Source organism: Brienomyrus brachyistius, chromosome 1 (genome assembly GCF_023856365.1).
Source record: "Brienomyrus brachyistius isolate T26 chromosome 1, BBRACH_0.4, whole genome shotgun sequence".
NCBI classification, from domain to species: domain Eukaryota; kingdom Metazoa; phylum Chordata; class Actinopteri; order Osteoglossiformes; family Mormyridae; genus Brienomyrus; species Brienomyrus brachyistius.
The window spans coordinates 17,765,172-17,781,006 of record NC_064533.1 but is presented as its reverse complement, the minus strand read 5'-3'; the positions used below and the strand labels follow the sequence as shown (position 1 = coordinate 17,781,006).

Here is a 15,835-nt window from a genome sequence, read left to right as displayed (position 1 = left end):
AGTAAAGGGTGTTTGATTAAAACGGTCATTACGAGTGTGCTGTATGTACTTTTCATCGTCACTAAGGCAGAAGTAGGGAACACTCTCAACTTCAATTAACACTTTCAAACAGGATTCAATTAATGCAACATTATTACGTCTATACAGATTGCACGACAGCTAGAGCACTAAAGGGGGATTACAGAAACCGGCTGATGTACTACTTCAAAAACTAGTTGACGATAAGCAAACTAAATACGGGGTGTGCTGGAAACACCGTTACACTAAAGAGTCGAAATAAGTCTGAAAATATGTCACTACAGCTGAAGGTCACAACATATTTGAATCAGTTTAAACAAAGAATTAAATAAGTACAAAAATTATAGCTATATAAATTATGGCTGTAAAATACTGCGTATAACATTAAATTGCACCTAATCCATGCATGTTCTTCCAACTGTTTAATCGGCACTGCAAGTTTGGGGTTGTCAATAACATAAATTATTAGAAGAAGATGTTTGCTTTTATTTGCATTATGTTTACTGCCTCGTTTCCCCTCTAAATTAGGTACCAGTCCTATTCCGAATATGTTTGGGAATGTTTAGCTTAATAAATCCCAGATAAAAGTTTGCTGTGTCGCGCACCTGAAGGGAGCGTGGTCGATGGGCGTTGCCGCACGGTGGTGGGCGTGATGCGGCGCTAGGTGGCCACATGGCCGATAGGCGAGCCGCTCGACGTGCGGTCACACCCCCACACCCTGAACCGGACCCTATATATGGGACCACACTGCGCACCTTTGGGACGCTCAGTATTAGGGTTCTATTTGGGAAAGGGGAGACTGTGAGGCGGTTTGCGGTTAACGTTTTGACCGGGTTTTGGTACAATGGCAGATTGGAAGCTGCCCATGAGCTACAGCTATAACCCATCTTACCACGCATACGCTTATGGGCTGGTGTACCCGCCCGGGCCGGACCAAGGCGCCGCCGGGCTCGGCTGGGCGGAGGCGGCGTTCAACCATGGCGGAGGCTATTACGCTGCATCTTCGCCGAAAAGCCCCGGGGACGGCGAAACCAACCCGGGCGATATCCGCGGCCCAGTGTTGTGTTTCGCAGACACCCAAGGCCAGAGAGGTCGATTTTTCTTTCCGCCCAGCTCTGGTCAGCCTGAGCAACCGGGAAAGGAAGGTCAGGGCGCCCGCGGCGATGCTGCCAGCGACTCCGAGGCCCACACGCCAGGTAAAATTGTTAATCCAAGTGCGTGAAATATTAATCACGTATCTGGTCCATGTGTAACGGATGCACCGAATCACTATCACGGTTTTGGGCTTGCTTTTATGAGTCTCTGAATGTTCAAATCCTCGTTTAGACTCGTGGAGCTCGGCTAGCAGCAGCGATGGCTGTGTTCCTAAGGCCCCTGCTACGTCCTGGGTGGAGAGAAGCCCACAGGAGTACCAGGACAGCGGGAGCCCTGACAGCAGTGAGCCGGTGTCCAGCTCCTTAAATATAGATGAGCCAACAGGGTTCGGTTCGAGTCTTGAAGAGCATGGGCCACCATGCACACCATCTCCAGCCGCACAAGAAACCACGACACAGCCCAAAAAGGCTAAGGCTCGAACTGCCTTCTCAGAAGGCCAAATGAGTGCCCTCACCCATCGGTTCAACATGCAGAGGTACCTCACTCCTGTGGAGATGAAGACTCTTGCAGGCCTCACAGGTCTGACCTACAAGCAGGTGAGACACGCCACTGTAGACGCTACTTCGTGAGATGAGGTGTTTTTCCATGAAGATGGCATGGAAGCTGTTTCCAACTCTACTCACTGTGGTTCTCAGGTAAAGACGTGGTTCCAGAACCGTAGGATGAAGCTGAAGAGACACCAGAAGGAGAACGGCTGGGCCTCTGAGAGGTTCCCCAATACTGGCTACACTGGCATCCCCCATCACTCGCAGGTAAGCCCTCTGCATGACCGTGTCACCCCATTTTCTGCCCAGCGGAAACCCGCCTCTGTCCTCCAGTGGCTTAGAGGAAGTCTTACTGGGCGCATAGTGAGTCCATCCTCCCAGGAGCTGCATCCCTAGTCTGGGTGTTGTCTTAAAGGCAGGATGGTACAGATACAAATTCCCCAATCTGCATATCTAAGTCTCTTCCATCTACCCACAGTTCATGCCGGATCATTACTCTGTGGCTCCGTTCAGGGAGGCAACATTCAGCAGAAGCCCGCCACAGTCGTCTGGCTACTACAGCGGCTACCCTCAGCCGGCCACGCCACCCAAGCCTCCTGCCCGAGTGCCTGGTAACTGGAGTCTGCCCCCTACTGGCCATTTTGAGCAAGGCTCTGCTGGCTATGGCGGCATTGCTAATTGTGGTGGTGATGATGGTGCCGGTGTGATAGACAGTCCCACGGGTGTGGTGATGGTACAGAACACCACCCAGTGGGCCACGTAGCTTCCAATACTGTGGCTGTTTTATACATGCAAAATTTTATGCTTTTAACTTTTGTATATACAGTCTCCTAAACTCTTGTCATCTTGAAGACTGCCATGTTAGTCAATGAAATGAATTTACAATGAACAACTTGTCTTTAGTGGGTCAGTACCCCAATTTTTTATATTTTTTTTTTGGGGGGGGGGGGGGGGGGGGTTGCATAACTGTCCTAAGCTGCTGAGTCTATTTTGTATACAGCTGTAGTCTAGCTGCAGGCTCCCATTTCTAATGCTGTAAAATCTGCTCTGAACAAATACTGTATTAGTACTGCACTATTTGCTGCAGTTTGCTTACAGAATCTTTCACTTGCTGTTCTGATTAATGGACAATGTGGATGTTCTGCTTCTGGGATAAATGTCATTTCATAGGATGTTGCTGCATTTCTACTGTAAATATGTAAATAACACACTGGCTGCTTTTTTATTTTTTTTTTAATTTACCCCCAGCCTTCGGGGTCAATACCAGTTTTATCTGGCAATTTTAATGCAGGTGGAGTTATGTTTCTAGTCCTGTTATGGGGTTAAGTGATGAAAGGGGATATTTGCTCCTGCAGAGTGGAAATAAAGTGGTGGCAGCAGGTTATGCTGTTCATTGGAAGTGCTGCTTAATAGGAATATCCTCTAGGTCACTTCCTGTGATGTACATGTTCATCTGGGCATGGGAGGAACTGGGAGAAAATTGATTATATGACTAATGTAGAATTCATAGCCAGTGCAGTTCCAAGATCCCCACACATAGTAGAAGCCTCCCCAATACTCCCTCGAGGCACAGATATCAACAGCAATGTTGAAGACCAGACTCCCAACCATGTCTACAGCCCCCCTACAGATATAATGGGGGGGGGGGGGAGCAGTTCATATGTTCTGCCTCAGCTGTGCTAAAGTGTGTTTGGCCAGGTAAGGAATTTAAATGTAAATGTTAAAAGCTAACGTGCTAAATGCAATATGCGCGTCACCCGTACTTTACAGGTGACGGTCCAGTGTCCCATAAGTTTTTGATTACATTGTACTGTGTTGCTCCTATAAAGGGTATACTTTTATTGCCATTGTTGGTGCCGTATTTCCTATAAAACACTACAAACATATCTTACAATGGTATTGAATAAGTATGGTTATAAGATTAAGGGGTGATCTCGAGATGCAGAACACTGTCGATGAATCTGTATCCAAGATTTAAATTCTGCTCAAAATCAATCGGTTATATGTTCGCCCCCGGCTCTGAAATTAGTGTTTTATGACAGTGACGTTATGCATATAGCGAACAAAACTTGACAAAAGATTCAAGGCTTACGCCTCACTACCATCACTCTAGCACCATCACTGTTCCATACCGGGAATAAATGTTGAAGACATACCCGGGTGGAAAGAACTGAAACAAGGGAGGAGTCATTTCATTCACGGGTCACTGGCACCACGGATCACTTGGAGTCTGCAATCGATTGCGGTGCCTGTGATCTGACATCGGCAACTATGCCTGGACGTGAAATTTCGCGGGAAAGGGCGCGAGAAGTAGCGCGCTATAGATGTTGTGATTGTGGTTCGGCGGCTGTCGGTGAGTCCTGTTTCTTTGCCTGGTTAGTAGGTGACGGGTACGTTTCAGCGGTATATGGGGGTTGTAGCGGTGTTTATTTTTTTCGGCGCGGACAAGCTCGGCCGCCTGGGATTTCGTATTTTTACGAGCCCTTTATTTTGGTTATACAGTATCAGATATTAAAGCATGCGGAATCGTACACCAGCCGTTTGGCCTCTTTAAGTAACCATGCAGTGTTTACATGCATGTTTGTCTGTGTCTCTGTGTTTTCCGAGACTTTTAAGCTCGTCCTCTCATATACACAGTATGCTGTCACCATGGGAATTCACGGCCTTGCGAAGCTCATCGCCGATCAGGCACCGTCTGCAATCAAAGAGCATGATATCAAAAGCTACTTCGGTGATTTCGTCTGTTTCCAACGCTCAAGAGTTGCATTTCTCACCACGTCGCCATTTCTTTCCTTGCATTTAACAGACGATTCTTTCTCTCATTCGCTTAGGGCGGAAGATCGCCATAGATGCATCCATGAGTATTTATCAGTTCCTGATCGCGGTCAGACAGGATGGAAATGTGCTACAGAACGAGGATGGGGAAACGACGAGGTATATGGTCTCCGTATTCCCAGGTCCCCCGGAAGTACAGCTGTTACAGGCAGGGTCCTTGTTGCAATGTGTCCTCTGAAAGCTGACCTTCCGTCTCCGTTTCAGCCACCTGATGGGCATGTTCTACAGGACCATCCGTATGTTAGAAAGCGGAATCAAGCCAGTGTACGTGTTTGACGGAAAGCCTCCACAGCTCAAGTCCGGCGAGGTACATCTGTGTGTCTACCCATCCATCCATTTTATTCAGGACAACCTTTAGACTCACTGGTCTATCATATTTTTTATTTATTTTTTTAATTTCCGTTTTGTTTTTAACAAACTGGGATGCATGTGTGCCGTCTGTGCAAAAATGTCTGAGGCAGTCAAAGGAAATGTTTAAAGCTGTTTATCTGAGTAGTAAGTGCACATTTGCTCAGAACAAAAAACAATTTAACATTATAACATAACATGGAAATCAGGAGTAACACAAAACTGATATCTAGTTAGATGGGTAGATGAACACTGCTTCAGTTCCCAAACTTCTCCCCAGGGGCACCTCAGCCGTTCCATGTATTTATTAAATTTTACCGCCAGCTCACTTAATTAACTTGCCCACTAGATACTAACTACTTAAGTCATAAAATATGTGAGTGTATTTTATGATTGCGGGAAATAATTGGGTTTAGCAGAAGTAAACACACTTTGGCAGGCATAATATCATAGCTTTAAACCAACATAAAGATTACTTAAGCATCATTTTCTTTTGCTGCCTATGACTTTTGCACAGTACTGTATTACGTGGCGTGATTTGGAAATTATCTCCAGCCACCTCAGATGCATCTCAGGTTGACTGAATTCCATGCTGGGCAGAACCTGTCTGTATGACAGTGCCGCTGTGATTCTTCCTCAGCTGACGAAGAGAGGAGAGAGGCGGGCTGAGGCAGAGAAGCTTTTGGCCCAGGCGCAGGAAGCAGGTAACAACCAACACGCAAGCTGGGGATGTGCCTTGATCTCTTGTTACTCAGCGCCTGACTGGCTGCTCTGCTGTGTTGTCTGGCAGGAGAACAGGAGAACATTGAGAAGTTCACAAAGCGCTTGGTTAAGGTTACCAGCCAGCACAATGATGAATGCAAGAAGCTGCTGAAGTTCATGGGTGTGCCCTACATTGAGGTGTGACTGCCCCCTGGTCCCATCTGACGTCCCGCAACCCTTCCGCTCATGCCTTTTCCTCTGCCATTTTGAGTTTGAGTTACAGTGCCATCTTTCCCCAGGCTCCATGTGAAGCAGAGGCCAGCTGTGCTGCATTGGTGAAAGCAGGGAAGGTCTTTGCCACGGCGACCGAGGATATGGACGGCCTGACGTTTGGCACGAATGTCCTGCTTAGACATCTTACTGCCAGTGAAGCAAAGTAAAAGCTTGAATCTGTGAACAACAGTGGCTGGCAGCTTAATTCTGCTGACGACACCGTTCTGCTGATACCGTCGGTAATGTCCCCGTCTCTCTATATGCAGGAAACTGCCCATTCAGGAATTTCACTTCAGCCGTGTTCTGCAGGACATGGGTCTGACACACCAGCAGGTATCGCCACATTGTCCCAGGTCCTCCACTTTCTTTGGCACCCGACAGGTCATGTGACCATTGTCACTTATTGTGTATTGGTTCACTTCTTCTCCCTCAGTTCGTGGACCTTTGCATCCTGCTCGGCTGTGACTACTGCGGCACCATTAAGGGGATCGGGCCTAAAAGGGCCATGGACCTCATTAGACAACATCGTTCCATTGAGGAGATCTTGGACAACATTGATCTGACTGTGAGCCTCTATAGTTTGGCTTCTCTAGTGTACAGGGTTTCCCCCGATCAGCCTGAATTTCTAGGATACGCAAAGTGGAGGGATAGACAGTGTCTGTTCTCAATCAGTACTTTGAAGGATGCTTTTATTAAGGTTAAGTTAAAGGAGGTTCTGGTGTTTACAGCCAATGTAAAACACCTTATTTAACATTTTATAATTTGTAGGTAATCCATTACTGCTGTCTTTGTGTTTTGAGGTCTTACCATGTCAGGTTTTTATTCATATTTAAATACTGAATGTATGCCCCCCCCCCCACCCTCACGGCTTCAGAAACATCCTGTGCCAGAGGATTGGCTGTACAAAGAGGCCCGTGGACTGTTCCTGGACCCGGAGGTGATTGACTGCAGTTCTGTAGAGTTGAAGTGGAATGAACCAGATGAAGATGGGCTGGTCCAGTTCATGTGTGCTGAGAAGCAGTTCAGGTGTGTTACTTTGTTCTGCTGAAGGGTTCCTATGTGGTTTCCTAATATGTTTCATGTTCGCTGCATGTAAAGGCAGCAAAGCTCACTGAGATGAGTTCTTATTTCTGGTGATTTTTGTGTCCGTCTAACCTGAACAGTGAGGACCGCATCCGCAATGGCTGTAAGAAGATCTTGAAGAGCAGGCAGGGCAGCACACAGGGCAGGTTGGACACCTTCTTCACAGTGACCGGCTCCCTATCATCCAAACGCAAGGTAACAGCCTGCATCTATGGCACAGTGTCTGTCTCCGTGTGCTTCTCTACATCCATGTTTTTTAACATTCTGTATTCTGTTTCCCCGCCTCAGGAACCAGAGACCAAGGGATCGGCCAAGAAGAAACAGAAGACAAGCGCCACTCCTGGGAAGTTCAAGAAAGGCAAATAATGTGCAAAGCAGACGAGGAGTGTGCTGTGTGCTGGTGCTGTGTGCTGGTGCTGTGTGCTGGTGCTGTGTGCTGGTGCTGTGTGCTGGTGCTGTGTGCTGGTGCTGTGTGCTGGCAGATCTCTCCCTCTCTCGATTTTGAACCAGACATCATCCTCCACAAAAAAAGTGTGACTGAATTCTAGATAGTAACTGAGTAGATTTTAACCAGAGAACAAATTTGGTTCTAGCAATATACAGTAAAAATATATTTTTTTGTTTTACTGTGCTCTGTATACAGATGGCCTGTAAATGTAATATGAACCTGAATAAATTTCTGTTGTACTTCATTATTTTCTTCATGGCTCTGTGAATGAGTATCAGAGATTCCCCCCCCCCTCCCCAAAAAAAAAAAAAAATACACACCCCAGCCTGCTACAGCACAAACACATTAGCTCTTCCAACAGAGTGACACTATCTACTGGGTGATGTGGCTTGGAGTTAATGAGGTGATTGCCAGTAGTTGATACACTGGGTTTTAGTTACGCACAGCAGAGTTTGAGTTAGTTGGGGGGGGGGGGGGATCAAATGATGTACGATGCATGGGGGAGGATTAACCTGTCTGGATGGACTCCATTCGGGTCCGAGTATGCAGTAAACTAATTAGAAAAGACATAATTCCAGAAAAATCTCTTTCTGTTTATGGTGGTTAGGCTTGCTTCTGCTGTAAAGCATTATGTTGCTCTAAATTGCATATATGCAATTTAAAAAAATTTTAATGTAAAAGCTTTGTGCTTCGTAATACTCTTATTCACTGCCTTACTGTAAAAGCTGGTGTTTTTTACACCTTCTACCGGTTGTTTAATGTTTAACGTTTGAATCAATATCGCAATTTGTGGAATTATATACTTTCACGGTGCAGATACAGCCGGTGATTTAACGAGAAATTCCTGCGCAGTTTCACCGTAGGGCTTGAAGCTATAAGCAGCAGGTGAATTTCCATCATAATGATCCTGGGACATACACTGAACTCAAATCACTAATCCGTTTTAATTTTCGTCTGGTGGACCAGGTTATAGTTAAAACTACATTTCCCACGGTAGACCGGAGGACTGCGCTAGAGAGAATCGGAAAGCCCCGAATGAAGGAAATATAGTTCGTTATTTAACTTTCATTTTCACTTTTTGTGCTGACTAACAGTGACTTATATTCGTCAAGACGATCGGACTCTAAAAACACAAAAGTGAGGCTATTAAATGTACACGTTAGCTGGATAACTTACCCAAACAGATAATAATTTCATTTAGGTTATTATAGGGGTGTAAATATCTACATACCGTAGTTTACACGATGACTTCCTTAGACATCCGCCCCGAGTCCCAGAAACAGGTAAGCTTCTCTTTTTGCAGCACATGATTTACAGTAATTCATTTTACTGCGATATTTGCGTTTTGCATTCAGTATTTCGGGTGTTTATTGAATAATATTTACGAAGAAAACGAAAACGAAAGGAAAAATTAAGGCGACGAAGACACTATATTTTTTGCAGTCAACAGCTAGGTATGAAAGGGCTATACTGTTTATTTAGTTCGCCTTACTTTTAACAGGTAAACGTTTTAGAGACTTCATTGAGAAGATAAAATCGAATTATGCAGCAGTACCAAGGACTTGGGAATACACAATTAATTAATATAATGGTGTTTATTTTATCATGATAAATGGACGAATTACAGATTAGGTTGAATTTAAGAACAAACTGCAAATTTGCGTGTGTCTGGTGTGTGCAGCACAAGCTTATTTTTCCCTTTCACGATTATTCAGGTTGAAGACTTCTGCAAGCAGCTCACTAAAGAGGTGACTTTCCCTGTTATTTTCAGTTTACTGGGAAATCAGTTGACTTTGCCATCTATAACCAGAATGTTTCTTTGTTGTTCCTTCTGCTTCCCAGGCAGAGTCGCTAGTCTCCACATTTTTCCCCCAGAAAATCGCTGAGATGGAGACTCTGCTTCAGGTAGGTAGAGGGAGGGTTAGATAATCATGGCAGGCTGTTCTTTTCGCCATGTTGTGTTGTGTCACCTTCTTGTAACCCATCTGCTGTGCCTCTTGAGGCATCCCTGGGTCTTTCTGCAGAGGATCTCTCATCCCTGGTGGCACCCCTGGAGATCCCAATTCCTGACCCCGAAAAAGAAGAGCTGAAGAGGAAGAAGAAGGAGGAGGTACGTTGTGTTGACATTAGCACCACATTAACATGGTTGTGATGTGCTTAAAATATCCTCTATCAAAGGACCGTCAGTTGAAGTGGTGCATAACTAAAGATCCAGAAGTTTCACATTATTTCAGGGAAAATAACATTTTCAGATATAGCTTTACCCATTCATGACTGGATAATTGTATGCGTAGATGTTCAGAGACACTTAATACAATATAGCAGGAAGAAGCTGTGTGTGATTTGACAATATCGTGAATGATCTGCCTTTACTTTAAAGTGCACATTCTATCAGTGGCAGGTCTATGGCTCATACATGCATCTAAAGTTGTTTATCAGGCAAATCCATTTCGACACACTAATAAACCGGTAATAGCAAACAGCAAGTGGTGCCTTGGATTTAATCCTTTCTGCCTTTCGCAACCTTGTCCTAACATGTAATGCAAAACATGCTACACATTCCCTATTTAGCAACGTAGTGGCATGGACGACATAGGGGAGTTGGTCCCTAAAAGAATTTGGCATTGGTAATATGGAACTTGTTTGGATTTTCCAAACTGATATGGCAGAAACAGCAGCTATCTTAAAATAGAAGAATTAGTTTCGTTGTACTGTTCAGTAACTTGCAGAATAGTCTTAAGAACAAACTTGAAAAAGAATCACGATAAGATTGTGGACTGTGATCCTGCCTGAAAAAAATCATGATATATGTTACCCTCCAGCACAAAACCGTACGGAAGTCGCATGGCCGTATTTTTAGATATTTTTTGAGGATTTTTTTGTGCCGTTTCATTTGATATCATAACCCTAATTTCTTATTTTTGACCCAAGTGTACAGTTTTGTGCTAGAGGGTCACATATGATATTTTTGCCATATCGCTCCCTCCTATTAAGAAGGCTACCAGAGACTAAGGAGAACCTTATATTAGTGTCATTGTAATTCTGACCATCGTTCACTTTTTATTCAAAGAAAGAAGCCAAGGAAGGGAAGAAAGAAAAGGATAAAGATAAAGAAAAAGAAGAGGAGGAGGAAGGTAAACATCATTATAATCATTATTCATTATAAATAGTGGGTACTGTATTAGGGTGGCTCAGTTGATATCAGTTACCTCACAAGTATGTGCAGCTTTAATGGCCGTAGGTAACCATAGGATACTGCACTTAGGGTAACTGGCATATCTAAATCACCCACTGTATATGATGGTGTGTTTGTGCTTATATATGCCCTGTGATGGACTGGCATCCCATCCATCGTGAACTCCAGCCTTCTGTCCTGTGCTGTCTGGGATATTATTTTAGATAGTTCTTCAGAACATTTGGATTTGTTTGCTTCTGGCTGGTCAATGTGTAAAATGAGGAGGGGTATTCGGGTGTATGACTGCCCGAGAAAGGGAAAGGCGCGCACTGGAATTCTGTTGTGTGTACTGGTGCAGTCCCAGTGTGATGTACCTTTACCACTCAGCTGTCTTAAGTTGCCCTGGTGTAGTTCACGTTCTTATGTTTTCCCACCTGACCTCATCGTTGGGCCCCATGTTGCCTGGCAGGTCCATCCTGTGGCCCAATCGCCACTAACGAGAGAGTAGAGCATCTGCTGAAGGAAGTGAAGCCGCACATCCAGACCCTGAAGGAGAAGCTGAACACCGTGAGTTTGCCCTCGGTTGCCACATGGGCAGTGGACAGCTGATGAAACACGGGTCGTGCAGCACGACCTTGGACGGGCAGTGGAACTTAAAGACTTAGCTGTTCTTGTGCTAAACTTGCTTTCCCGTTTGTTTCAGGTGTCAATGTGGATCCAGCTTCAGATTCCCAAGATTGAAGATGGGAATAATTTTGGTGTTGCTGTGCAGGTCAGTCTTGTTTGGTATTTATTTATTACTATATATAAAGTGCCAAATATTTTAGTGAGTTTAGAGATATTGAAACATATTAATGACTGTGTAAGTAGGAAATCACAGCCCAAATGGTAGAGAATTTTTTTTTTAAAGTTTGTGTTTCTGTCAACCATATTCAGCAATGGAAAAAGATGAGAAATGTGCATTTACATTACAGGAGAAAGTGTTTGAGCTGCTGACCAACACTCGCACGAAAATAGAGGGATTTCAGACGCAGATCTCAAAGTAAGACTGAGGCAATGATTACAGTGAACTACCATGTAAAATCTGAGGCTGACACTACGTATGCAGATAAGCACTCAGGGAAACGGTCTGCTGTACAGAGCTGCTTTGTGGCATTTCTGTGTCTGCTATCATAACACATTCTGGCTTTGTTGTCAGGTATTACAGTGAACGAGGAGACGCTGTGGCCAAAGCCTCCAAACAGCCTCACGTGGTTAGTGCCAAACAGGGTTTCCTCTCATTTAACGTACCCGATTCTACTTCTCTGATAATTGCCACCCATTTCTTCCGTTGAATCAGGTGTGATGGAACAGGGAGAACTAAGCTGTGCAGGACTGGGACTGTCTAGGACACCCCTGTGCTAAAACATATTCATGCTAAAGATACATTGACATCATTTTAGCTCTAGTACTGGTATGTGTGCACTTTGTGTCGTGCCTGAGGGTCATACTGTTGTTTAATTTTAGGGTGATTACCGTCAACTGGTACATGAGCTGGACCAGCATCAGTACTGTGAGCTGCGCATTGTGGTTCTGGAGATCCGAAACACTTATGTAAGTCTTCACCTCTCTCTCACTTTAGACCAGTGCTGCCAATGTTAGACATGTCAAGGGTCTAACAGACTATTAAAGATGGCACTTTTCTGCAGTGTAATTTGTACTTTACTACTACTTTGTACTACTGATTTTGTCACCCTTGTTACTACCCCCAGGCTGTGTTGTATGACATCATCAACAAGAACTACGACAAGATTAAGAAGCCAAGAGGAGACTGCAAGGCTCTCATCTACTAACACACACAATCACACAGACAAGCACAGACCTATAGAGAAACCAGACCCAGCAGGTAGCTTGTTAGCCACTGTCTGGGTAACTAGATACTTTAGGTTTTAATACACAGGCTCTCAGATCGCACAGCCGATGACTCTGCTGTATTTTGTGTAAATTTTAATCAGATTTACAAATAAAGCAGTGACTATCCAGAACAACACCGAGTGTCTTCAGAAAATTATTTTGCTACACCATCTGCTATAAAAACCACAGAAGGACCTCCTTTTACCTCCAGGACATGCCAACATGATGTTTTCTTCATTGCACCATTCTCAGTAAACATCGGACTGTAACAATCCTGGTCTTGTGACTATTTCTGAGATGCTGGAACCACCACATCTCACACCAAGAATTATAACATATTTAGAATCACTTAGATCAGGGTGAGCAATTTTATCCACAAAAGGCAAGTACGTTTTCAGGTTTTTGGGATAACCTTTGGGCCAGCTGTTCAAACCCAGGTGTGAGGACTCTTCAGCCAATCAGTCCTCTAATTAGTGACCTAATTAGGGAGTTGCAGCAAGAACTTGCATAGACACAGGCCCTTTGTGGATATGATTGTCCACCTCTGACTTAGATTAAACATCTTAGTCTTTATGTTTCAGTGTTGAACCATATGTGAACATCCTTACCCAGCCTGCATGATGTATGCATCAAGTTGCAATTTCATTATTTGCTTTTTGGAGGAACACACAAGTATACATACTGATGTACTCACTGAGTACACATATTTATTTTTAAATGTTCAGCATTACATTATATTCTTATTTTCAGATTAGCAGAAAAGGGAACTTGTGTAAACACATATTTGTGGCACTGTATAGTTAAGTTAATGCAACATTATTGCTACTCTCCCTTCCTCTAAACCTGTCCTGGGATTCCTGATAATTACGACTTACTTATTGTTGCATTTTCTGACTCCACTGTCCACTAGCAGCATCAGAAAAAAATACTACATGATTCAATAGCTTAGGCTGATTTAAAAGAATGTAAAATCAATACTACCAATATCTGCTACATATTTCCTTGAATTTGGCTAACTAGCCATCTATTTTATTTTACTTTATCTAGATTGTAAGATTTCTGTCACAATATGTTGGCATTTAATAATTCCGTGAAGTGTTCTGGTCTATATCTTTGCAAGTAGACATTCATTTTTCCTGGGACTTTTTTATAACCAGACAGGCCTTCAAAAGAAAAGAAGAGAGAGGGATTATTGAAACACTAACATGCCGACTAAAAACAGATAAAATGAATTGTCATAGCCAAAAGAAACAGTCAAAAACTAGTCTTAATTCTAGGTGCATTAAAATGGCCGGAACTTTTTTCCCGGAACCAGGGACTTTTGTCGCGTTCACACTGCAGGAACTCGGCCCGATTGTAGTTGTTCAGAGGCAGGTCTGGAACCATTTTACAGTACCTACTTTAGACCAGGTACTTTCTGTTTGAATAAGAACTACTGGGGAGGTGCTTACAGCCATAACTTGCTGATTGGTTGACCACAAGCACTCCTGCTAACCTGGAACTTATCCGGAATTGCAACGAAAAAAAGATAGAATTAACAGCGCAAAAATTGAGCAAAATGATGAGAATTATTTTTGTACCTTAATTACATTTAATGAATACATTTTATTGGTTGCATCTCCATATTTCTGCGTTTGAAAATTTAACCAATAACAAATATACTTTTGTTTAATATCGCTGGTGCCAATGATGAAATTTTCCAGCGGGAAAAAGTTACGTCATTTTTTACTCCTTGGAAAATTATCAATCTGCTGGTCATATTTAATAAGAATCATGGACATGTCAAGTCATGCAAGTAAAATTATATGTGAAGTTTAACCTACAAACTTTTTGCATCTCCCATGCTTATTTAACATAAACATCACAGTTCTGTTGTGTGAGAGCAACACATGAAAGTGACCAGGAGCTACAAAAGTTCCAGGTCAAGACAGCCCAGGAACTTGGACCAAGTTCCTGAACTTCAGTGTGAAAGCGCCTTATACAAGATTAGACCAAAGCACAACATGGGACAGTGATAATGCTCTTTGTGTCTCACCCAGTCTATGCGCAGTCCTCTCAATTTTCTCCAGTGCAGAGTGTATCTCTTCTCCGTCCGGAACCAGAACTTCTATTTCTCCAATGCAAAACCCAAAGTCAGCTTGATCTAGATCCACCCGCACTCCCCCCATGTCGGTGTCCCCGTCAAGTCTGAAAGAACACCGGCTGGTAGTGAACACGGCAAACGGCAGCAGGTTAAGGTCGCCCAGCCACGACGGCATACCACCTTCAACCGTTTCTTTTTTCTCAGGCTTCATATCCATAACTGCTCTCTGCTCATGTTTGTCAGCTTTTTTCTGCTCTTCAGCCTGCTCAGTATCATGTTTTTCATCTCCACAATTGTCTTTTATGACTGCTTTTACTTTTGCTATAATCTCAGGGAGGCTGGTTATCTCTCTGTAACGAGAGCACAGGCCCAGTTCTGGGTTCCCACTTTCCTGCGTCGGACATTTGAGTTCCCATGATCCTTGCCGGCAGCGCAGCCAGACATCTCTGAGGGTGAGGTGATGGTCTGGGGTATCAAAATACTTATCTTCAAACTGGCACTGCCCAACACACACTGCTGCAGAGAAAGACAAGTCAGACTTACAACAGAAAGACAGATATTTATTATGCAGTTTCTCAGATATCTGCACAGAAATACTCTACCAGAGTCTGACTCCTGAACACACCTCCAATTTCTCTTAATTTGTCCTGGATGTTGGCATCACACACAAACTTCCTCTCCACTTCCACACTCATCGTATCCTAAGTAGAAGATTTAAAAAAGAAAAACAACACAAATTAATATTTAGATAAATAAGCAGGTCTGATTTTATGTATTAACTGTAGAGAATATCGTCTGTTGAGATTAATACATACAAAAACTATTTAAAATATTCAGTTAATAAAATCACAACATCGTTCGCTAACTTCTAAAACAATCCCAATAATGCATGATGACTAACGAATATTCATTAAAGAATAATGATAGCATAGTTTAATTTTTATTTGCTAGAGTATAATACGAGGATATTAATGTATACATCACCAGTAATAAGAATGCAAAATGTACTTGAGACCACGGGATTTCAAAATGACGGAGCACGGACAGCAGACCTTATCGGAACTATCGAATTATATGACTAAGCCTCAATCCATCAAAATATACAAACAGAAAAAACCGTACAAACAACTATCCAATCGGCTATACTTTTAAGTTAAATAAATTGCTAACTATATGAATTACAATGAAGTCAAAATGCCTTTAAATGGGAGAGGGCGTTCGGCGCTGACGGAATGCTTCGTGACGTACGTGCGTCATGCGTCGTTTTACGTGCCTCTAACTCCTCCCACCACAACAGACGGTCCCCGTAACCAACTAGAGCCTTTTGAATACAGCCT

General features: G+C 43.4%; 4 protein-coding genes across 12 annotated transcripts; 3 read left to right on the top strand and 1 right to left on the bottom strand.

The window, feature by feature from the left end:
- The first annotated feature begins 760 nt into the window (after positions 1-760).
- On the top strand, positions 761-3,499 carry nanog (nanog homeobox). The gene is made up of 4 exons (XM_049006825.1): positions 761-1,214; positions 1,345-1,709; positions 1,809-1,925; positions 2,137-3,499. The coding sequence occupies exons 1-4, from the start codon at positions 863-865 to the stop codon at positions 2,419-2,421; spliced, it is 1,119 nt and encodes a 372-aa protein (XP_048862782.1). The 5' UTR covers positions 761-862; the 3' UTR covers positions 2,422-3,499.
- Positions 3,500-3,857: 358 nt separating this feature from the next.
- fen1 (flap structure-specific endonuclease 1) lies at positions 3,858-7,591 on the top strand. 4 transcript variants are annotated; one of them, XR_007396739.1, is made up of 13 exons: positions 3,858-4,011; positions 4,296-4,389; positions 4,490-4,592; positions 4,698-4,800; positions 5,482-5,545; positions 5,632-5,741; positions 5,843-5,979; positions 6,083-6,149; positions 6,250-6,381; positions 6,691-6,842; positions 6,980-7,094; positions 7,188-7,339; positions 7,379-7,591. XR_007396739.1 is itself a non-coding variant. In XM_049006559.1 (12 exons), exons 2-12 carry the CDS (start codon positions 4,308-4,310, stop codon positions 7,263-7,265), a joined length of 1,143 nt encoding a protein of 380 aa, XP_048862516.1. In that variant the 5' UTR covers positions 3,858-4,011; positions 4,296-4,307; the 3' UTR covers positions 7,266-7,591. The 4 variants fall into 4 exon arrangements, 3 of the variants coding, with proteins under 3 accessions (XP_048862516.1, XP_048862601.1, XP_048862681.1); XM_049006559.1 differs by having other exon boundaries at positions 7,188-7,591; XM_049006644.1 differs by having other exon boundaries at positions 3,997-4,033; positions 7,188-7,591.
- Positions 7,592-8,388: 797 nt separating this feature from the next.
- Positions 8,389-12,551, top strand: psme1 (proteasome activator subunit 1). Its single transcript, XM_049007082.1, has 11 exons — positions 8,389-8,630; positions 9,063-9,095; positions 9,190-9,252; positions 9,350-9,457; positions 10,418-10,481; positions 10,992-11,089; positions 11,226-11,294; positions 11,497-11,564; positions 11,721-11,775; positions 12,029-12,115; positions 12,274-12,551. The coding sequence occupies exons 1-11, from the start codon at positions 8,592-8,594 to the stop codon at positions 12,352-12,354; spliced, it is 765 nt and encodes a 254-aa protein (XP_048863039.1). The 5' UTR covers positions 8,389-8,591; the 3' UTR covers positions 12,355-12,551.
- A 549-nt stretch (positions 12,552-13,100) lies between these two features.
- thtpa (thiamine triphosphatase) lies at positions 13,101-15,786 on the bottom strand. 6 transcript variants are annotated; one of them, XM_049007287.1, is made up of 4 exons: positions 15,697-15,786; positions 15,124-15,199; positions 14,451-15,014; positions 13,101-13,578 (listed from the first exon to the last, which is right to left on the bottom strand). In XM_049007287.1, exons 2-4 carry the CDS (start codon positions 15,191-15,193, stop codon positions 13,478-13,480), a joined length of 735 nt encoding a protein of 244 aa, XP_048863244.1. In that variant the 5' UTR covers positions 15,194-15,199; positions 15,697-15,786; the 3' UTR covers positions 13,101-13,477. The 6 variants fall into 6 exon arrangements, with proteins under 6 accessions (XP_048863244.1, XP_048863554.1, XP_048863156.1 ...); XM_049007597.1 differs by having other exon boundaries at positions 14,451-15,011; XM_049007199.1 differs by having other exon boundaries at positions 15,483-15,751.
- Positions 15,787-15,835: the final 49 nt, after the last annotated feature.

Bases quoted from the DNA above. Each gene is read 5' to 3' on its own strand.
- nanog (XM_049006825.1), top strand. From the start codon at position 863: ATGGCAGATTGGAAGCTGCCCATGAGCTACAGCTATAACCCATCTTAC. The intron at 1,215-1,344 runs GTAAAATTGTTA...ATCCTCGTTTAG, and splicing joins CTCCGAGGCCCACACGCCAG to ACTCGTGGAGCTCGGCTAGC. The intron at 1,710-1,808 runs GTGAGACACGCC...TGTGGTTCTCAG, and splicing joins CAGGTCTGACCTACAAGCAG to GTAAAGACGTGGTTCCAGAA.
- fen1 (XM_049006559.1), top strand. From the start codon at position 4,308: ATGGGAATTCACGGCCTTGCGAAGCTCATCGCCGATCAGGCACCGTCT. The intron at 4,593-4,697 runs GTATATGGTCTC...TCTCCGTTTCAG, and splicing joins GAGGATGGGGAAACGACGAG to CCACCTGATGGGCATGTTCT. The intron at 4,801-5,481 runs GTACATCTGTGT...ATTCTTCCTCAG, and splicing joins CACAGCTCAAGTCCGGCGAG to CTGACGAAGAGAGGAGAGAG.
- psme1 (XM_049007082.1), top strand. From the start codon at position 8,592: ATGACTTCCTTAGACATCCGCCCCGAGTCCCAGAAACAG. The intron at 9,096-9,189 runs GTGACTTTCCCT...TCTGCTTCCCAG, and splicing joins GCAAGCAGCTCACTAAAGAG to GCAGAGTCGCTAGTCTCCAC. The intron at 9,458-10,417 runs GTACGTTGTGTT...TTTTATTCAAAG, and splicing joins AGAGGAAGAAGAAGGAGGAG to AAAGAAGCCAAGGAAGGGAA.
- thtpa (XM_049007287.1), bottom strand. From the start codon at position 15,193: ATGAGTGTGGAAGTGGAGAGGAAGTTTGTGTGTGATGCCAACATCCAG. The intron at 15,015-15,123 runs GTGTGTTCAGGA...CTTTCTCTGCAG, and splicing joins CAAATTAAGAGAAATTGGAG to CAGTGTGTGTTGGGCAGTGC. The intron at 13,579-14,450 runs GTGAGACACAAA...TTTCTTTTGAAG, and splicing joins GAGGACTGCGCATAGACTGG to GCCTGTCTGGTTATAAAAAA.